We start from the raw sequence: 22778 nt of genomic DNA, 5'->3' as shown, positions 1-22778 counted from the left end.
TGGGGAAGGCATGGTAATGCGTATTAAATGTGAGTCCCAAATCGTTTGACTCCGCAAACGACCAGTGCCGGATTAAGATATTTTGATGCCCTAAGCATTTCTAGACCATGGTGCCCCCTCTCCCTAGGGTCGTCAAGATTATATTGAATTTTTATTGGTCAATTGAGTGACGTTCATTGCCGCATTACAGCTGGATATGGAAATCAGTCACATCATTTTATCACGAAAATTTACAGTCCTGCAGCAATAACGTTGCAACAGAGTAATGCTGCTGCAGTCGCCACCTGATTATCACCTTTATCATATCTCAGAATGTAATTGAAAACGCGAGCGAAGCGAGCGCGAAAATTTTTCAATATAAAAACGCAATTTAATAGACAGTTGGTCATTTTTACTTTTAGTATGGAAATCAGTCACATCATTTTTGCACAAAAATTGACAGTGCTGCAACAGTAACGTTGCAACACAGTAATGCTGTTGCAGTTGCCACCCGAATATCACCTTTATCACATCTTAAAATGTTATTGAAAACGCGAGCGAAGCGAGCGCGAAAATTTTTCGATATAAAAACACAATTTGATAGAGAGTTGTACATTTTTACTTTTAGTATAGAAATCAGACACATCATTTTATCACGAATATTGACAGTACTGTAGCAGTAACGTTGCAACAGAGTACTATTTTCGATATAAAAAACGCAATTTGATAGACAGTTGTACATTTTTACTTTTAGTCCCAACCAGGCGCAAATCCAGGATTTCATACAGAGAAGGATGTGACAGTTTTCTATCAGCCTAGCTTGGCATAGGGCTCGATATTTAAGGGTCTCAGCGAGGTTGTTTTCATACAGAAAAGATGCAAGAAAGCAGAGCTTGGAATTGACCAAGTGAATTGTATTGGCGAAATGTGAGCAAGGCAGAAGGCCCAGCTGCGAAAGAGGAAAGCTTGGATTTGGATCCACGCCCAAGTGTAATTAAGGCAGAAAATCAACTTTGCCGTAAGGGAGAATGCCTTGCATAAGACCTCACGCCGAACTGCAAAAGAGTGGCTTGAAATTGAAACTATGCATGTAATCACGACTCTTCTACTGCTCGCTCTTTGGCTTCACTCGAAAGCGCTACTTGATAGGATGCTTTTAGTTTTCGGCTTTCACGGGGCCCTTGAGATCTAACTGCCAAAGTGTTATTACTTTGACAGTTAGGTCTCAGAATCGCGGCTAAGTAGCAACTCGCCTTGGCCGATAAATCTGCCGTGCAAGAGAGCAAAATTCGCTATAAAATCGGTAACCTATGTCGAAAAAATCGGCTGGCCGCAAGCCCGAAAGCAAGATTTTTTCCATGACTTTAAGGGCGTCCGCGTAAGGTCAAATCGAATGCCTACGTTGGAAATTTTCATACGTACCCTCACTCTCTTACTTTTAGTATGGAAATCAGTCACATCATTTTATGACGAAAATTGACAGTGCCGGAGCAGTAACGTTGCAACAGAGTAATGCTGCTGCAGTTGCCAACCGAATATCATCTTTATCATATCATAGAATGGTTTTGAAAACGCGAGCGAAGCGAGCGCGAAAATTTTTCGATATAAAAAACGCCATTTGATAGATAGTTGTACATTTTTAGGGTTCCGTACCCAAAGGGTAAAACGGGACCCTATTACTAAGACTCTGCTGTCCGTCCGTCCGTCTGTCACCAGGCTGTATCTCACGAACCGTGATAGCTAGACAGTTGAAATTTTCACAGATGATGTATTTCTGTTGTCGCTATAACAACAAATACTAAAAACTGAATAAAATAAAGATTTAAGTGGGGCTCCCATACAACAAACGTGATTTTATAGACCGTAGTTAAGCAATGTCGGGCGGGGACTTGGATGGAGGACCGTTTTATGGAACCCTTCGTGCGCGAGTCCGACTCGCACTTGCCCGGTTTTTTACTTTTAGTCCCAACCTGGCGCGAAAAAGTTTGCCCCTCCTTCCTAAGTAGCGCCATAAGATTCAGGGGCAAACTTAAATCAAGCGAGTATTGTGGCTACCCCCCCTTATATGGATTAAATTTTTATAGCCTATAACCTGGCCGGAGATTTTCTCGACAGATTAGTAAAGTTTTCATCAAAATCCGTCCAGCCGTTTTCACGTGATGCGCGTTCAAATAAACAGACAAACAGATAAACAGATAAACAGATAAACAGATAAACAGATAAACAGACAAACAGACAAAAATTCTAAAAACTGTTGGAACGTGTTCTGTTATCGATTCTAAGTATCCCCAGCCAACTTTTTTTCAAATATCTTCCATGTACAGACTTTCGACCGTCTACAGCTTTATTATATGTATAGAAGATAAAATGTCTCGCTTCGTAGTGCTCGCTATCTTCGCCCAGGCCTGCCTGCTCCAGGTAAAAACATCTACTTATTACCTTTACTTATACATATTTAAACCTTAAGAATTATTAATACAAATTTCGTTCGCATAATGTTTGGTCTATACATATTTTATTCTGATTGTCATTTTATTAAATAGCTCTAGGTAAGGTTTCTTATTGTGGCTGTTTTATACTAGTAAATAAATTTAAAAAAAAATACTAGTACTTCGCCCCGAACTGAGAACTCGCGGTTCGTCAAACAGATACGAGTAGATCAATTTAATTTGTTGCACTTAGTCGGCAATAGATCGGAAACCGACTGCTAGGTCTGTGGAAGGAATTGTATCTGTGGTAAGCCGCAGGTAATCTTTCATTTGGTACCAAACTCGACCATACTTTCTTGCAAACTAATTACTGTAGGAAATAAAGGTAGTGGACCCCGCAGTAATTCCTCTGCCAGTAAAACTTTACAGTATGATAAAGTATCAATAAATAAAAAGTATTGTATAAATTTCCAAAGAATAATAATAATAGTATTTAAGTAAATAGCTAAAGTCTTAAATCGTTTATATCTTTTTACGGGAAAATGCTCCGTTAAAACTTTCTTCACCGGATATATTAATGTAACGTATTGCAACAATATATGAAATATCAAAAAAAATATCCCAGCAGAAATACCAATAACTTATTTGGTGAAATAATTTTGGACGGAGGAATGACTCGGTTAAATATATAAACAGATTTGTATTTTTACGTATAAATACCTAACTTAGGAGTGTTTTAGGGTTCCGTACCTCAAAAGGAAAAAACGGAACCCTTATAGGATCACGTGCGTCTGTCTGTCTGTCACAGCCTATTTTCTCGGAAACTACTGGACCAATTAAGTTGAAATTTGGTACACATATGTAAATTAGTAACCCAAAGATGAACATGTTTTATTTTTATAATTTAATAATACATAGGTTCGAAGTTATTTAAGTAAATACAAATAGCCACAAAATGATCATTCCCCCCCCCATGTATCTCCGAAATTACTAGGTCTAAAATTTTGAAAAAATACACAAAATAGTTCTTTACATATAGATGGCAGGAAAACCCATTAGAAATGTGCAGTCAAGAGTGAGTCGGAATTATGTACGGAACCCTAGAAACGTGAGTCAGACTCGCTCTTGGCCGGTTTTTTTTGGATATATTTATGTTAGTTTCGGCTCATACAATAACAAAGCAAATTTTTACCGACTGAGAAATTAATGCATGGGTCTCCATACAACGATTTGCTTCGTTTACTACACACTACACTAAATTGACCAAGCCTCCTAGGCTCTTGCAGTTCTATAACACCTTATTTGAGCCAGCCGTGTACCAAGTTGAATGTAAAACTTTGTTTCGTTTGATAAAATCCGAAACGTAGATTATTTCCGTAGGACTCATTGACATATTTTTATTTGTTTTATTTTTATTTGTTCTTCCATAGATGGTTCTGAGCCAGTCATGCGGTTGTGACCAGTACTCATACGGTTCGTCCGGACTGAGCTCACAGAGCTGCGGCTCGTACGGCGGCACCGGCATCGGACAGGTGGGCGTGTCCGGCAACATCGACGCGTGCGGCAACACCTGCGTGACCGGCTCCGTGCCCGTGCTCGGCTCCGTTGACTTCGGTGGCTGCGTGCCCGCTTGCGGCTCCGTGTCGATCTCCGGACAGTGCGGATGCGGATGTCAGTGATTTAACAAACTTAACACAGGAAATTTGTAATATAAAAAATATTATATTAAATGATCAGTTTTATTGTTGTAACTTTATACAAAAATGGTTATGCTTATGATATATAATAATATTTTTCGCAATATGAAGAGGAAAGTGATTTTCTTAAATTATTTTTGAGTCATGCTCAAGTCTTTGAAGTAAATTTATGATAGTGCTTAAAGGTTAACAGTTGGCGAAACACGAACGTGTACTAGAAGCAAATCTACTGAAATTTCATTTTAATGAGTGTATCTGCATGTAAATTCCATAATTTTTCCCTGACGCCATCCCGCTGGATAATTGTCGTATTGGAATAAATACGACCCTTTGGAAAGGGGAATGTGGATAAAATAGGCAGGTTTGGAACAGACATATTTTCCACGTGATATACTGCCTGAAACAATTGAGGGAAATTTATCACTTAAGTATAGTTAACCCATTACCAGGCTAAGGGATATATATTTCCCGCATACGGCACTTCAAACATGTGTTCCATTTGCGGTCAGTAAGACTGACATTGGATTGTCATTTTTGAACTGTCAGCCTGGTAAACGGTTAATAAATTTATCACGCAAATACATGTACTGTAAAATGCGCCTACTTTGCTCCCCACTGGGTATTTGTGCTAATAATGATTTGTAATAATATAAACACTCACCTTTGGAAACGGGCATTTTCTTAAATCAACGTCAAGTCTTTCTCTAACATAGATGCCTAGAGCATCGGTGAATACAAAATCGCAAAGATTATAATGACCCTCCACAAAACTGCGACGATACTCGTTGCTAAGGAACTCATAGAGGTACAAGTTTAGCTGTAAAATACAAATACAGTTCGTGAGCTTCGAGCCATTACAGGGTTCATCTAGCCTCATGAACCAATTTTGCATATATAAAACTGGCCTTAAAATTTATGATGGTTCATTATTTTGTAAGTGGGTAGTTTTTGCACTGTGTAGTTTTTCCTCGGTCACCCGTTGACCGCAATTGCTGTAAAGGGTTCGAAACGTCGAGATATAGTATGAATACTATATACGCGGTATAATCCGTTTCAATAGTTATATTTTATGAGTAACTAACGCGGTAACCGAGGACAATATTATGATTCATTTAATTTTGTTTTATGTTTAAGGTCAGGGAATGTTTCCGATACGTTAAAATACGCCTTAAAAGCATTCAGTTACTGTTCTGAATTGGTTACCAATGGGCAATTTTCGATGATTTCTTCCAATCAATTATTTTTTTCTGACTTTACTTACATGGGGGTAGAGCGGTAGCTCTTATGGTCCTTTATATTAATATTTCGTTAAAATCGTATCCTATTTGATAGGAGAAAATGTAGCGATAGGTAGGTACTTACTGTGACATTTTTTCCTAGAGGTTCTAAGATCTCAAAGTGCGCACTGAGATAGTGTGTCGGGTCTCGACGGTTATATCGACGCGCGGTCACTTTCATATCCGCTATGTACTTGGGGTTGTAATAAGTCAATTCGATATGTTCAAAATCAATAGAGTAAACCTGAAACATAATTTTATCGACTTACTATTTCCGAACCGAAAGTAGGCTTAACTTCCGGTTCTTTTTAATAACAAAACTGAAAAACTGCCCTGTGTGATAGAACGGTCGCTTGCTATACGCTCTACGTTTCGCACAAAAATATGTAGAAGCTAAATTTTCGCGCCCTGTTTCACACCTCTTGGGTATTTATTTCGTCCGTATATTTGCCCCTACGTCGCTAATTTGCAAGAGCAATAGAGATGCAGATAAAGAAATTTTGCTTTTTGCAGTAAGCAGCACACCGAGACGTGCACGTGCGCGTTGTAATATACATTCCCTTATGAGAGACGACACACCGCTTGCGTGACGTGTGCGTCCAATATATTCGCACTTTCACATGCACGTCTACACGCAGCCGGTGTGGCCTGGCCTTAACTCTTACCCGTTTCTTAGCAGCCAAAATGGCTGCCGCAAAGCACGCCGCAAGAAGCAGAGTGAAGCCGTAACGTATCGTCCGATATGTCATGATGTTATTTATATTTTGAAATTTTTGCGGTGACCACTAAAACGCTAAAGCCTTTTATTTTAAGTAATAGTCATCATTGTTGAATATTACAATCTCTAAATTAGTAATTTAAACAGATCGTTATCAACGTGTTGTATTGGTAGCGAAGTATGGTTGACAAAAAACAAATACGCAAGTATTTTAAACATTATATATTTCACATATGATGAGATTTGTATACATACTTATCCAAATTATACTAAATAAACGACAAAAATATTGTTCAACAGGTTTGGCTGCCAGTCGTTCACGTCGATTGAAAACATCCATTTAAAATAGCTTAATGACCTTTTTACGTAAACAGAAGTCACAGGAAGGTAATTTAAGTCTCTAAAATTGCGTGCAGCAAAATATTTTATATTTAAGAGCCAACAGTAGTTGTAATTTCTCCATACAAACGTACTCCTCGTTTTCCTCCGTGGTTTTTGAAGCTAGAGCAATGATTTTTTCAACACAGATTAAAATTGTCAATATCTGTGTCGGACCGTTTTGCTTTTTTTAATATTTTTGTTTTTTAAGGCGCTAGAGCCCTTCAAAAATGGCCAAAATGGCCTAATTGACTATGCCGCAATGAGAGGCGTGGCATTCAAAACTGATATCAATTAGCCAAAAAATCAAAACCGTCCGACACAGATAATTTCATAATCATTTAGATTTCCAAATTTGGTTACGATTGGTTAAGTTTTGGAGGAGGAAACAGAGGAGTACGAAACCTCGATTTTTGAGATTTTTACGCAGGATTTTTCGCCTTGTCTTTATCGCACTACTTTTAGGTGCCGCTTCCGTTAGCGAGACGGGTATATTTACCTAAAATGTTTAAAACTCAGCTCCTGTTTCGTCTTAAGAACAAAAGTGAATTTTTGCCAACCATAATATACCCTTGGCTACAAAAACTGCACGTTAATAACGATCATTAAAATAAATATAAATGCGAACCAGTAGTGCATGCTAACAAAAACTTAACTGGGTAATGCGTGTTGGATGACTCATGATATAGGATTCCGTACATACAGTAGGCAAAAATGGTACCAATGCAATATAGTTACCTACTTACAAAAAAGCCTACTTAAGCACATTTACTAACCAAGATTTATTTCGTAGAATACTAAAAACTGCTCAACTGACAATTTCTAAACTAAGGTAAATCCGTTAAGACCGCCTGTTGTTACCACTATCAAATATATCAAGCGGGCCGCATGCTTGTTTGCCACCGACGTAGTATAACAAAAATTGAATGCTAAAAAACGGACAGTCAAATACTTATGACAACTAAAAAGGCGGCGTTTTTGCCATTTAGGCACGGAACTTTAATCGTGTGCGTCCATTACCTATAAAATGTATAAACGGAATAAATTACTAATAATCATAATATTTATTCCAGTGTTGCGTAAGTTCGCAAAATGTACAAAATAATTGTCTGGCCACTCGTAATTAATATAATTAGCAAACTTATATAAGAATACATATAGTATATAAGGAACAAATATCCGTGATACCTAAACACTTGCTGTTTAAATAAATGTTCTTACCGAGATTCGAACGAGAGTTCTGGCTTCACAGGCACGGTCATTACCGACTAGGCTAGGAGATCGTTTATTACATTCTTCTAAAACTATTTTGAGGAAACAAAAACCTACTATCTAAATTTACATGCGGAAGTGTGGATTAACAATACAATTATTTAATTACACAAACGGGTCTACGCGATAAAATTTTTACCTTAAATTCCGACGTTTCGGCTGTGTGTGTAAAAAATATGTGTACAAAACGCGAGATTTTAAAGTGTTATAAGAATACGATTTATAAGCAATGAGAAATGCATTTAATATTTTCATGTTTATACTGTATTTTTATACAATACTCGTACAAGTCCTTAATAGCGTCTGCCGCATCCACAGCCGCTGGAGCCGCCGATCTGCTGCGTGATGGCGACGCAGTCCCCGCAGCCGTAGCACACCGGCGCTGAGCCACTGGTGTCGAACTGGCCCTCGAACGCCACCGCGCTCAGGTACGGCAGCGCGCCGGACAGGTCCAGGTCGCCGGACAGGCCCAGCTCCGTGGCCACGGCGATGCCGGACGGCACGATGGGCCCGATAGCCTGTATGTTCAGGGCGCCGCCGCTGCTGGGAATGCTGATCGATTGGCAGCTGCACCCGCAGTTCTGTCCGGCGATACTCTAAAACCAACATGAGCAATTATGTACATTTAGAATTATACACCTCATTCTGATCATAATATATATATAGTAGACTTTTGGGAAAACTAGTTTCTTTTTTACTTTTGTACAAGTGTACAATACAACAACAACAATTAATTAAGGAGAAGAAGTTTAGTATTCTCCTGAGTAACCTTGACAAAAGCTTAATTGCCCTGACTGTTCAGAAAAGCATTTTGATTATATCGTCTTAGCCAAGTATGTACGTCAGATCTTAAAACGTAAACAAATTTTTGCCATCATATTTTTTTAATCTTTTGAGATTATAGAAATTATATATACCTTTACAAAGAAAGCTTCTTTCGTTTGAACCCAGAAATTTAAAATTACTAAATACTTACAACGTGGATTAGATTTCAATCTAGCTTATACATACCTGTACCAAGAAGGCAAAAGCGCAGATGACGGTAACTTTGAAGACCATTTTTGCTAGTCCTAAGTCTGTTCGCAAACTAAGAATGAATAATTAGGTTAAAGATTCCCTATTTTATACTAAAATGTTATCCTTCTTGCCTCACTAAGAAAACAATTAAATATGTTACTAAATTATTATTTTATCGCAAATATTTATGCAACGTTTTTTGACACTCAATACTATTAAGTACCTATAGTAGTATTTAGCAAGAGAGCAAGTCAGTACAGCGTTATCGCTGACCTAATTTCTTAATTTCGAATTGGATGTCAGTATATATGTGCCTTCAAAATACAGGGGCATCATTCTAAGTTCTTTGTTTAAAGAATATTAGTACTTATTCTTTATAAAATGTCTCGCTTCCTAGTCCTCGCTATCTTCGTCCAGGCCTGCCTGCTCCAGGTAAAAACATATACTTATTACCTTATACATATTTAAACCTTAAGAATTATTAATACAAATTTCGTTCGCATAATGTTTGGTCTATACATATTTTATTCTGATTGTCATTTTATTAAATAGCTCTAGGTAAGGTTTCTTATTGTGGCTGTTTTATACTAGTAAATAAATTAAAAAAAAAAATACTAGTAAACAGATAGGGGCTATTCATAAATTACGTCATTTCAATTTAGGGGGGGGGGTCTGGGCGTCGGATGACGGTAGCATGAAGTAGGAGGAAATGGGGTCATTTGAAGCATGATTTTTGGATGATTATAGGGGGGGGGGGGGTTAAAAATCGTCAAAAATCGATGACGTTATTTATGGACAGCCCCATACGAGTAGATCAATTTAATTTGTTGCACTTAGTCGGCAATAGATCGGAAACCGACTGCTAGGTCTGTGGAAGGAATTGTATCTGTGGTAAGCCGCAGGTAATCTTTCATTTGGTACCAAACTCGACCATACTTTCTTGCAAACTAATTACTGTAGGAAATAAAGGTAGTGGACCCCGCAGTAATTCCTCTGCCAGAAAAAACTTTACAGTATGATAAAGTATCAATAAATAAAAAGTATTGTATAAATTCCCAAAGAATAATAATAATAGTATTTAAGTAAATGCCTAAAGTCTTAAATCGTTTATATCTTTTTACGGAAAAATGCTCCGTTAAAATTTTCTTCACCGGATATATTAATGTAACGTATTGCAACAATATATGAAATATCAAAAAAAATATCCCAGCAGAAATACCAATAACTTATTTGGTAAAATAATTTTGGACGGAGGAATGACTCGGTTAAATATATAAACAGATTTGTATTTTTACGTATAAATACCTAACTTAGGAGTGTTTTAGGGTTCCGTACCTCAAAAGGAAAAAACGGAACCTTTATAGGATCACGTGCGTCTGTCTGTCTGTCACAGCCTATTTTCTCGGAAACTACTGGACTAATTAAGTTCAAATTTGGTACACATATGTAAATTAGTAACCCAAAGATGAACATGTTTTTTTTATAATTTAATAATACATAGGTTCGAAGTTATTTAAGTAAATACAAATAGCCACAAAATGATCATTCCCCCCCCCCATGTATCTCCGAAATTACTAGATCTAAAATTTTGAAAAAATACACAAAATAGTTGGCAGGAAAACCTATTAGAAATGTGCAGTCAAGAGTAAGTCGGAATTATGTACGGAACCCTAGAAACGCGAGTCAGACTCGCTCTTGGCCGGTTTTTTTTAGATATATTTATGTTAGTTTCGGCTCATACAATAACAAAGCAAATTTTTACCGACTGAGAAATTAATGCATGGGTCTCCATACAACGATTTGCTTCGTTTACTACACACTACACTAAATTGACCAGGCCTCCTAGGCTCTTGTAGTTCTATAACACCTTATTTGAGCCAGCCGTGTACCAAGTTGAATGTAAAACTTTGTTTCGTTTGATAAAATCCGAAACGTAGATTATTTCCGTAGGACTCATTGACATATTTTTATTTGTTTTATTTTTATTTGTTCTTCCATAGATGGTTCTGAGCCAGTCATGCGGTTGTGACCAGTACTCATACGGTTCGTCCGGACTGAGCTCACAGAGCTGCGGCTCGTACGGCGGCACCGGCATCGGACAGGTGGGCGTGTCCGGCAACATCGACGCGTGCGGCAACACCTGCGTAACCGGCTCCGTGCCCGTGCTCGGCTCCGTTGACTTCGGTGGCTGCGTGCCCGCTTGCGGCTCCGTGTCGATCTCCGGACAGTGCGGATGCGGATGTCAGTGATTTTTCTAACTTGACTCCAGAAATTTGTAATACTTAATATGTTTAATAATTTGTTTTATTGCAATAGTTTAGACAGAAATGCTTATAATTATTTATCCCAATATGAAGAGGAAAGTGATTTCCAAAATGATGTTTAACAAGTCTTTGAAGAAAATTTATGACAGCGCTTAATAAAAAATGGTCATCGAACCACGAACGTGCACTAGAAGCAAATCTACTGAAATTTCATCTTAATGAGTGCATCTGCATGTACATTCCATAATTTTTCCTTGACGCCATCCCGCTGAGTAATTGTCAAATTGGAGTACACACGACCCTTTGGAAAGGGGAATGTGGATAAAATAGGCAGGTTTGGAATAGAAACATTTTCCACGTGATATACTGCCTGAAACAATCGAGCGAAATTCATCACTTAAGTATAGTTAACCCATTACCAGGCTATTTCCCACGGCACTTCAAATGATGAATCACGAATGTAGTAAACTGCGGTTGCGCCGAAAAAATATTGTGTAGAATCACGAATAGGAAGAATCTAAATTGCGTAAAAAAAACAACTGTGTGGAATCACGAATGTAGTAGTAAACTGCTGTTGTGTGGAATCCGTATTGTATGGGAATCGCGAATAGGAAGAATTGCGTTTGTGTTGTCGATCGCATAATTCGTTCTATTTGCGGTCAGTAAGACTGACATTGACATTGGATTGTCATTTTTGAACTGTCAGCCTGGTAAAGGGTTAATAACATTGACATATATATTACTTTTATATCTATGGTTAATCACTTTATCACGCAAATACATGTACTGTAAAATGCGCCTACTTTGCTCCCCACTGGGTATTTGTGCTAATAATGATTTGTAATAATAAAAACACTCACCTTTGGAAACGGACATTTTCTTAAAGCAATGTCAAGTTTTTCTCTAACAAAAACGCCAAGAGTATCGGTGAATACAAAATCGCAAAGATTATAATGACCCTCCACAAAACTGCGACGATATTCGTTGCTTAGGAACTCATAGAGGTACCAGTTTAGCTGTAAAATACATATACAGTCCGTGAGCTTCGAGCCATTACAGGGTTCATCTAGCCTCATGAACCAACTTTGCATGTATAACTGGCCTTAATAGTTATTTGTTTTAGAAGGGGGCAAAGTTGTTGTTTAACGGGTCGTGCTAATATTGATAGGTACCCGAGCAAGTGAAAGATTCCAAAATTGAACCAAGAGCGTAGCGAGTTATTCGAAAAACGGAATCTTGAGAGTAACGAGGGTTAAACAATATTTGCCCCCGAGTGAAACAAATTTTTCATCACACCAACCCGAAGCAAATATTAAATGTAAAATATCAAACAAAATCAAATTCAAATGAATGTTATTAAATATTTATCACCCAAAATCATTACATCATTTAAAAGTAAATTCTTTTAAAAGTCAAGTCAAGACATAAGAAAACAACTCAAAATTTTTATTTGATATGCCTCACAAGTAAATTACTGATAGCAAAATGCAACTTTGTTATCCGTTTTTGAAGTGCAAAGTAAGCCTTTCCGAGCTGGTGTGGTGAAGAATTTATTCTTTATGATGGTTCATTATTTTGTAGGTAAGTCGGTAGTTTTTGGACTGTGTAGTTTAAAACTACTAGTTTTTCCCCGGTCACCCGTTGACCACGAACGCTGTAAAGGGTTCGAAACGTTGGGATGTAGTATGAATATAATATACGCGATATAATCCGTTTCAATAGTTTTAATTCATGAGTAACTATCGCGGTAACCGAAGACAATATTATGATTCATTTAATTTTATAAAAGTCAGTTTAAGGTCAGGGTAGGTTTTCGATCCGTTACACAGCCTTAAACAGCATTCAGTTACTGTTCTGAATTGATTGTCTATGGGCAATTTTCGGTGATTTCTCCCAAACAATTATTTTTTTCTGAACTATATAACATGGGGGAAATCGGTAGCTCTTATGAGCCCTTCAACGTGCACACTAGCACCACAGCTTAATAATCGTGATTATTTAAATTTAATGAAAGATATTGAAAAAAGGGGGCCGCTATATTGTGTATTTAAGTACCTTTTGAATACATCAGACTAGTTTTTATGTTGCTGGATTCGTCAATCTATGCGTTCAAAGTTAAAACGGCCGTTTTTGTTTTGAGTTCCTAGATCGACGAATCCAGCAACATAAAAACTAGTCTGATGTATTCAAAAGGTACTTAAATACACAATATAGCGGCCCCCTTTTTTCAATATCTTTCGTTAAATTTAAATAATCACTATTATTAAGCTGTGGCGCTAGTGTGCACGTTGAAGGGCTCTTAAGGTCCTTTATGGTAATATTTCGTTAAAACCATACATTTATCCTCTGATAGGAGAAAATTGACACTGATACTTACTGTGACATTTTTTCCTAGGGGCTCTAAGACTTCAAAGTACGCACTAACATAGTGTGTCGGGTCTCGGCGGTTGTATCGTCGCGCGCTCACTTTCATATCCACTACATACTTGGGGTTGAAATAAGTCAATTCGATATGTTCAAAATCCATAGAGTAAACCTGGAACACAAATTTTACGACTTACTATTTACGAACCGAAAGTAGACTTAACTCCCGGTTCGTTTTAATAACAAAAAAAAAAACATCGTGTCTTGTGCGATAGAATGCTCGCTTTCTTTACGCTCAACGTTTCGCACAAAAACATGTAAAAACCAAGTTTTTGCGCCCTATTTCACACCTCTTAAGTATTTCGTTTGTCCGTATATTTGCCTCTACGTCGCTAATTTGCAAGATCAATAGAGATCAAGATAAAGAAATGTCGCTTTTCTCAGGAAGCCCCTATTAATGGCCTGTGCACAGGACGTGCACGTGCGCGTTATAATAATACAGTTCCTTAAGAGAGACGAGACACCGCTTGCGTGACGCGTGCGTGCACGGCTCCAACATTTTAGCGCACGCGCACGCGCACGTGCACGTCTACGCACACACAGCCGGTGTGGCCTGGCCTTAACTCTTACCCGTTTCTTAGCAGCCAAAATGGCCGCCGCAAGGAACGCCACAATAAGCAGGGTTAAGCCATAACGTGTCGTCCGATATGTCATGATGTTGTTTATATTTTGAAATTTTTGCGGTGACCACTAAAACGCAAAGCCTTTTAAGTAATAGTCATCAATGTCATCTTTGTTGAACATTACAATATCTAAATTAGTAATATAAATGCGAACCAGTAGTGCATGCTAACCAAAACTTAAACTGGGTAATGCGTGTTGGATGACTCATGATAAAGGATTCCGTATATTCATACATTAAGCAAAAAAATGGCACCAATGCAATATACCTAGTTACAAAAAAAAACAACTTATGCACATTTAGTGACAAAGATATTTTTCGGTGAAAACTCAAAACTGCTCAACTGACAATTTTTAAAATAAGGTAAATCCGCCTGTTTACCTCTATGAAATATAATCAGGCGAGCCGTGTGGTTGTTTGCCACCGACGTAGTATTAAAAAAATCTAATGCCAAGCAATGGACAGCCAAATATGACAAATAAAAAGGCGCCGTTTTTGCCATTTCGGCCACGGAACTCTGATCCTATGCATCCATTACCTAATATAGGTAATGACATTAATGACAAACGGAATAAATGCATAATCATAATATTTATTCTACCCAGTGTTGCGATTAAATTTGCAAAACACACAAATTAGTCTGGCCACCTGTATTTAATATAATAAGGAAACTTGTACCTATATGTAGATAGGTGCCTAGAAAACATCCATAACTCAATAACTCATCCGTGATATCTAAACACTGGCTAGTTTAAATTAATGATCTTACCGAGATTCGAGCACGACTAGGCTAGGAGATCGTTTATTACATTCTTGTAAATTTTACGCCAAAAAACATAGGTACCATCTAAATTTACAGGTTGCGAAAGGAATACAATTTGTTATAGATAAGGTATGAAAAATGCATTTATTATTTGTATGTTTACACAATATGCAATATGAAATCATCCATAGATTTAATGCTCAGTAAAAGGGGTTTAGCACACAAACCACTGCTTCCAGTAATATTTCTTTTATTACAGCGACATACAGGTTTAATTATAAGATTACAAAAGAACAAATCCAACATAACCTCGGGCAATGAAGCGCCGCCAAAATCTGACAGTTCTCCCTCAACAAACAACATACAATAACCAAAAAGTATAAAGTCAGGTGCATACTACATGTGATTATTATCAGTATAAAGTAACATACAGGATATCAACTATTGTGATGCTTACAACTCGGCCGTCCTTTTATTTATAGTGAGTCCTCTCACTAAAAACAATTGTACATTAATAACAACAGCAATATATCATAACAATTTTATCGATATCAAACAAACATTCATAAGAACAGTTTTTGTAAACTTCTGACTATAGACTTTTATTAGTCAATCACACAACCAATGACTAGTTGCATATATTAGCCTTATTGAGAAATCAGTCTTCACACTTCACAATCTTCACATGCTATAACCTGAGATCATATAAACACTAAACAGTAATTTAATACTACCAGCACCTGGTAGCATTAATAGCCTTCTTTCAATAAACTTTCAATACATATGAACTAACTTACAGTCTTGGTCTGGTCTAGACATCTGCCAAAGTATAAGCCAACATTAACATTCACAATCTGCCCTCAAGGCCTGCTCTAAACAGTATGGCAAAGTATAAAACGTCATAAACAATGACAGTCTACCCTTATAAGGCCTGCTCTAAATAGTTTAGCAAAACATAATTCATCATAAACAATCACAGTATTAAGACCATTTAGGCCTGCTCTAAATAGTTTGGCAAAACATAATTCATCATAAACAATCACAGTATTAAGACCTGCTTTAAATGATTTGCAAAACATAATTCATCAAAACAATCAGTCTGTCATTTGGGCCTGCTCTAAATAGTTTGGCAAAGTATAATTTATCATAAACAATCACAGTCTGCCATTTAGGCTTACTCTATAGTTTGACAAAATATAATTCATCATAAACATTCACAGTCTGCCCTTAAGGCCTGCTCTAGATATCATTCCAAAGTATAAATTGTTATGGCCTGCTCTAGACTTGAGTTGTCTAGACAGTCTGCCATCACGGCCTGCTCTAGACAGTCTGCTATCAAAGCCTGTTCTAGACAGTCTGCACATTCATACCTAATTAATTATTTGAATTAATTTGTTTTGGCCTGCTCTAGAAGACAGGCTGTTATCAAAGCTTGCTCTAGACAGTCTGCACATTCATACCTAATTAATTATTTGAATTAATTTGTTTTGGCCTGCTCTAGAAGACAGGCTGTTATCAAAGCTTGCTCTAGACAGTCTGCACATTCATACCTAATTAATTATTTGAATTAATTTGTTTTGGCCTGCTCTAGAAGACAGGCTGTTATCAAAGCTTGCTCTAGACAGTCTGCACATTCATACCTAATTAATTATTTTAATTAATTTGTTATGGCCTGCTCTAGAAGACAGGCTACTATCAAAGCCTGTTCTAGACAGTCTGCCTAAGTATAAATCATCATAAACAATCACGACCTGCCCCAGACAGTCTGCCTTCAAGGCCTGCGCTGGACAGTTTGTCAAAGTATAAACTAATATGTATATATATTTATTTGGATCAGACAACAAGGCCCATATTACAAGAACCTAACTTTGCCAAAGCATAAACTAACATAATAAACAGTCATGGCCTGCTCTAGACAGTCTGCCATTACGGCCTGCACTAGACAGTCTGCCAAAACTCAACGGTTATATTCTAGATTCATAATATTAATATAATAGCAATCTTGTCAGCTAAGAGTCCAAAACAACACCTGTAGATACTCTCGCTGGTCGCTGGATCAAGGATCAGATGCAGAAGGCAGTAATCTTGGACACGGCACGTATGTATGTCGGTTCCTCGCTCTGTGGCCCTGTCCATCGGCAGCTTGGGCCCTGCCCACTGCTGACACCACCGTCTTAACAGTTTAACCTCCTTTGCTTCAGTCAGCTCTTGCTGCGAAGCCCTCGCTCATTATCAACTTCATCCATTCAGCCAGGTTACCAGCGTTGTAACATAAAAAAAATAAAAACAAATGTTATAATTATTGGCAGTAGCAACGATCATTTTAGTCTCAGTCCTCGTCAACAATTTAATCATTGATTATACACATGGAATCAGTCAATCATTACCATCATCAATTAATCTTACTATAAACGTCATCTATACATATATCGTCATCAAAGTGGTCAGTCAAGCTTTATCGCCGACATTGTCATCGAAATCATCCAGGCCGCGTAGCCAAGATGCCAATCGCTTACGCTCCGTAGCGATCGAAACGCAACTGTCACTGTCGCGCTAATACGGAAGAGTGATAGAGAGACATAATGGTTTTCGTTGTCGAAGCGATAGCGATTGTAACCTTGGCTAGGCCGGCAGCTCCGTTTTTATCATCGATATGGCCAGTTATTGACCCTGTCATAGTCATGGAGCAAACATTGTCGCCGAAATCGACACTTACTTAACTAGTAGACATGTTCAGTCATATACCTACATCATCATCATTATCGGACCTCTGTTACCTAAGATCTTCCTTAGCGTTATAAATAAAGTATTTGTATTAGACACCTACTCATCGTTACTAAAATTGTAATTAGACGTCAATGTCGTCATGGATATCAATCATTATCTTCATCAAAAATCCTCAACATTAATAAAATAAAATAATAAATATTCATCAATTTATCAACTTTGAGAAGATTACATTTTAATCATGTTTTATTTTGTTGAATTTATATAAACAGATATTTATTCAATAACCTGATGGTCCTGATGTTTCATCCTAAACTTCGTGCAACATTTCACCATAGTAATATTCAGCCACAGGGATGGTAAAAAACACAACACTAAACCTCGGGGTCACATGCACCCGGAAAGAAAAGGCTCCAAATAGGTACAAGCGTATACTACACCGAGTACACCGTAGCAAATACTAGCGTCATTACCCCACCTACTATATTATTGAAACTATTGGAAGTAATTAAATTCCAATATATTTATACACCTTTTTTTTTTAATAGTTAGAGCCAATCGGCTATGGCTGTAAAACTGCAACCATAAATGTTGTGTTTATGAATCATGGTTCACATGGTTAATATCACCAACCTATTTCTCTTGTCATCACTGTGTCTTCGTCATAAAATCATAAATGTACCATGTGTTAAACCTAACAATAAACCAAATTTTAAGGATACTTTCAAAGTTTAATGAATTGAAAAGAAATGTAAAATAAAAATTAACTCCAAGTTACTTCTACACAGCCTACTTTGTAAGGTTACTTTAAATTTGAATGTTATATACTTTTAGATTCGTTCATTCAACTTACTCTGGTGTTGAGTCTTTTGTTTAAGTCAGTCACAGACTTTTGCACAAAACCATACTAAAACCCTGCACTAAAACTTGTGACATTATTTGTACCCACTCATTGACATTACTCTTTAAGTCAATTTTCAATGAGAATTCTTTAAGTCTTGTCTTTTCAAACGGGCACTGCTCTTGCCAACATTTTAATTTTATAAATGGACCCTCTTATAATTGATAATGTATACACAAGTAATCTGCTTTTTCTGGACCGACACTATTCCTGACCATTACCCACCTCTTAGCAACCCAAATTCCACAATTTATGACCTCTAGGATCCGTCCATTTGATTAACTTAATTAGGCATCACCAGCTGTTAAGTTTTTATGCAAATGAAACCATAAAGCCACAAATAAATTGTATTTCATAGCAACAATAATTCATAGTTTCATTTGTGGTTTATTACTGGATTGTAATCATAATCATTTTTCATCGCAATCCATGGTATTACAGATGTATAACTGTACTATTTCAACTTCGCATACCTAGTCAAATTTTAAAAATATAACTGAATACTATGCAATATTATTAGACAATAAGTATTGTGTCAACACCGAAAAGTAATCTGTTCTTGTTTAGCCAATCCCGTACAACAAACGCTTTCACTAGAGTCATTAGACAAGACCTGCATTGAATTTATAAATTTAGAAAAACAAATTTGAACACTGGTGTATACCTATTTTGTGCAATAAGGTTTAAATATAAATACCACTTGTCAACAATTCGAAGGTATGAAGTAGATATTCAAGAATTCCAAATAGAGTGAACTTATTCACTTTCTTTTAAATACCTACAAGGAGATCTTAACCCTTTCATTTTAATATGCAATGTCAGTATCCACAATGCGACCATGCATCATGTTCCCTGAATGATAATAATGATGCTTTGAAATTGTTACTTATATTTTCAAACTTAATTCTTTGGTAAATTGATGTAAAATAATTGTGACACCATTAATAGTACAAGTCTCTTTTACATTTTGAAATATTAATATCATTAATGTAAACTTCCTTGATTTGTATGCGAAGCGTGAGGTAAGCCTGGACAATTTCCAAAAATTCTGCACATCTGTTTTTCATTTTTAAATTATATAAACCTTGCTCATATACAAAATTCAGGCTTCAGAATGAATTACATAATCTAATGAATTGGATTGTTGAGATGCATGACCTTTAAATAAATGTTATGAAATAGATGTGAAACTACCTGTGTCATTTCAAATTTCGAATTTATACTGTGTATAATTTCATTCATTCATTATTGTTTGTATGTGCTTCTCTCTAAGTATCCAGATTGATAATTTCCAATATAACAATGATATGAAACTAAATGCATGTACCTACCTATGTAGAATATACCATTCAATATCTTCAATTAACACATTTTTTTTTTATATACAAAAGTTTATAAATAATTTCTTTGTTGTCAAATCAAAAACTAACTTCAGTCTTTTATCTAAAATAATTTATATGCACATCCACCTATTATAAATTACCACCTATTCTGAATTAGAGACCGGAATATAGAAATAGAGCTATATCTCAATAAGTGTGGTGCTTGGTAAAAGCCTCTTTTAACTCTTTCCACTGATAACCGTCATGGGCCAATCTACAACTCTAGCCCGCTATCAGTTTCTTCCTCTCATCTTCGCTATCCTATCAATTCATCATGGCAATAACCTCTGTGATACCAATCCATAACATTTTATTGTTATCTCTTGCCATATATAGGCATTATATACTCATACATCATTAGAAATAAAATACCTTTTAGTGTCATTAGACTATCCAAAATAGTAATAATACCTAGTATATATTCACCTAATGTCATTATACAACTCAGTGTTAATAACTAACTTCACTAAGCACCTATATTGTACCTGAATACTGCACAGTGTCATCCTTACCCTTTTGACTTCGTTCGTAACCATGTTGGCTCTGTGTCTCACCAATCTCACTGTGATGAAGCTGATGGTTGCTTGCTTGCGTTTTCGTCGAGATCTATTCTCATTGTATTCCAACGTGTCATCTCTCAGACCAAAAACAAACAATGACAAAAAAAACAGGGGTTAGTAACTAGATCAATACATAGCAAACGTCAAGTACTTACATTGCAAATTTAAAACACCTTTTATGGTAAGCAAATGAAACCAATTGTCAATCAAACAAACTCAAACTTTTTAAAAAAAACCAAGCAACATACATTGCTACGCACCTCTGATCATCCTGTCTGAAGTAAACACAAAGATAGCTGGTTATAGACTGATTTATTATTTTAAAAACCTACCCACACCAATACATATTTGTGAATATACTACATCTCCCTCTTAATGAAATGAATTAAGCTATCTAACTATTAACATGTTTTAACAACTTAGAATACAGTAATTATGCTCAGCATTACACAGTATAATTATAGCTAGTACATTTCACGAAGAGACTTGATTTCATTTTTATTATTATGTTATCAAGGTCCAATTTCACTAGCCACCTTACCTTCGTGAGATGCAGTATCTATAATCTTAATCTTATTTTGTGGCCGTACAGTTATGAATATCGCCCACAACTTACTTACTATCTATAAACTTATATATATATTTTTATGTGTATCTATCCTACCCTTATATATATATATTTTTTTTTTTGAGTATTACTAACTTAATGATAACACACTTGCGTTATAATTGAAACAGTTTTACAAACAAAACAAAGCTACAGAATAGTAATGTTACGTTGTTAAGTAAAACACTGGTTCTTAATGGATTTTAACTGTGGTTTTTGATACTTACATAAGGTCCAACATACCATTAAATTTTAGTTTAGGTACATACCTTAACTATCACATGCATTGCTTAATCGTTCTTATATGAACGCTTTCTTTATCCTCATATACACAAGGTTTATTTTAGAATAACCTATGCGTCTTATTCACAGTTTTATTTTTGCTAACATGAGTAGGTACTGTAATAAATTACGATAAGTATACATGATTGCTACAGGTAAATATGTAATATACCTATCGGTATTTAACATTATAACATTGGTTATTATTGCTTTAACTTTTTCTTAGCCTCGATTGCAGCAGCCCGCGGTAAGCGCTGATTACTATTTTCATTAGGCCCTGAAAGAATAGGTTGACGAATAGGCTGACCGGTCTGAGAACGCGTGTCCTGCACCGCGGTGTCGGGGGCCGTATCGAGTGACTCACCTACATCGTCGTAAACACTGTCATCGCTAGAACACCCTGCACCATCACCGTCCAATATCTCGTGATGAGATGATGTGGGAGACGCATCTTCGGGTTGCAGCTTAATCAGATGTCGCCTATTTCTTCGATAACGCTTGCCTGAGGCATCCGTTACGAAGTAGGATCGCGGCTGTGCTGCCCGGCCCGTGACTCGTGCCGCGCGCCTTCGACCACCGTGGTCGTCCAGTGCGATGACGTCATCACCTGGCTGCAGCTCCGGCAACGCTCGCGCACGCTCGTCGTGCCATTGTTTACTCCGCGCCTGATTACGCACTATATTATCATAATCAACCGTGTTGTCCCTATCCGGTACTAATTTATATTCGTGAACTGGTAATCGAGTATTTAATCTCCTACCCATTAGGAGTTGTGCCGGGCTTGCGATTCCATCCCGCGGCGTGGCTCTAAAATTCAATAAACCTAAATAGAAGTCTGAACCCGAGTCCAATGATTTTTTTAAGATCATTTTAATCGTCCTTACCGCTCGTTCGCTGCGACCGTTTGACTGAGCGTAGTTAGGCGACGACGTGGAGTGCCTGAAGTCCCAGAGTTCTGCAACTTTCTTGAACTCCTTCGATGAATAGGCTGGGCCGTTATCTGAGATGAGCTCCACTGGAATTCCGTGTCGGGCAAACTGATCCTTTAGTGCTAGCACTACAGCGGTTGAATTTATGGATCTTAATGGACATACCTCGACAAAGTTTGAAAAGTAGTCGACTAAGAGTAAGTAGCTTTTACTCTTGTACTCAAAAATGTCCGAACCAACTTTGGCCCATGGTAAGCCCGGTATGAGGTGCGGCACCATCGGCTCCCGCTATATATATATATATATATTTTTTTTGTCGTCAATTTTAACCCCTTCCGAATTAAAAGTATGACCCAAATATGTTACCTCACTCACACAAAATTCACATTTTTCTTTATTAAATTTTATACCTACTTGTCTCGCTCTTTCGAGCAAAATTCGTAACCGGCTGTCATGCTCTTCCTCCGTAGCTCCCCAGACGATGACGTCATCGACGAACGAATCGACACCTTCGAGGTCCTCCAGCAGCTGCCTTATTTTGCTGTGAAAC

The 22778-nt window shown here is 37.0% G+C and overlaps 4 protein-coding genes across 4 annotated transcripts in view; 3 read left to right on the top strand and 1 right to left on the bottom strand.

Annotated features, from left to right (window-relative positions):
* The window catches only part of LOC134677097 (dihydrofolate reductase), a 262050-nt gene that overhangs the window by 164869 nt on the left and 74403 nt on the right, over positions 1-22778 (top strand). The gene's annotated exons all lie outside the window — the stretch shown is intronic.
* Positions 2347-4100, top strand: LOC134676929 (chorion class CA protein ERA.1-like). The gene is made up of 2 exons (XM_063535309.1): positions 2347-2397; positions 3839-4100. Exons 1-2 carry the CDS (start codon positions 2347-2349, stop codon positions 4085-4087), a joined length of 300 nt encoding a protein of 99 aa, XP_063391379.1. The 3' UTR covers positions 4088-4100.
* Positions 8044-8809, bottom strand: LOC134676821 (chorion class high-cysteine HCB protein 13-like). The gene is made up of 2 exons (XM_063535203.1): positions 8762-8809; positions 8044-8346 (listed from the first exon to the last, which is right to left on the bottom strand). Exons 1-2 carry the CDS (start codon positions 8807-8809, stop codon positions 8044-8046), a joined length of 351 nt encoding a protein of 116 aa, XP_063391273.1.
* Positions 9139-11042, top strand: LOC134676937 (chorion class CA protein ERA.1-like). Its single transcript, XM_063535319.1, has 2 exons — positions 9139-9199; positions 10768-11042. The coding sequence occupies exons 1-2, from the start codon at positions 9149-9151 to the stop codon at positions 11014-11016; spliced, it is 300 nt and encodes a 99-aa protein (XP_063391389.1). The 5' UTR covers positions 9139-9148; the 3' UTR covers positions 11017-11042.

This window comes from Cydia fagiglandana, chromosome 25, assembly GCF_963556715.1.
Source record: "Cydia fagiglandana chromosome 25, ilCydFagi1.1, whole genome shotgun sequence".
In the NCBI taxonomy this organism is placed as follows: domain Eukaryota; kingdom Metazoa; phylum Arthropoda; class Insecta; order Lepidoptera; family Tortricidae; genus Cydia; species Cydia fagiglandana.
This window is presented reverse-complemented; position numbering and strand designations above follow the sequence as displayed.

Bases quoted from the DNA above. Each gene is read 5' to 3' on its own strand.
- LOC134676929 (XM_063535309.1), top strand. From the start codon at position 2,347: ATGTCTCGCTTCGTAGTGCTCGCTATCTTCGCCCAGGCCTGCCTGCTC. The intron at 2,398-3,838 runs GTAAAAACATCT...GTTCTTCCATAG, and splicing joins CCCAGGCCTGCCTGCTCCAG to ATGGTTCTGAGCCAGTCATG.
- LOC134676821 (XM_063535203.1), bottom strand. From the start codon at position 8,809: ATGGTCTTCAAAGTTACCGTCATCTGCGCTTTTGCCTTCTTGGTACAG. The intron at 8,347-8,761 runs GTATGTATAAGC...TGTTGGTTTTAG, and splicing joins CTTTTGCCTTCTTGGTACAG to AGTATCGCCGGACAGAACTG.
- LOC134676937 (XM_063535319.1), top strand. From the start codon at position 9,149: ATGTCTCGCTTCCTAGTCCTCGCTATCTTCGTCCAGGCCTGCCTGCTC. The intron at 9,200-10,767 runs GTAAAAACATAT...GTTCTTCCATAG, and splicing joins TCCAGGCCTGCCTGCTCCAG to ATGGTTCTGAGCCAGTCATG.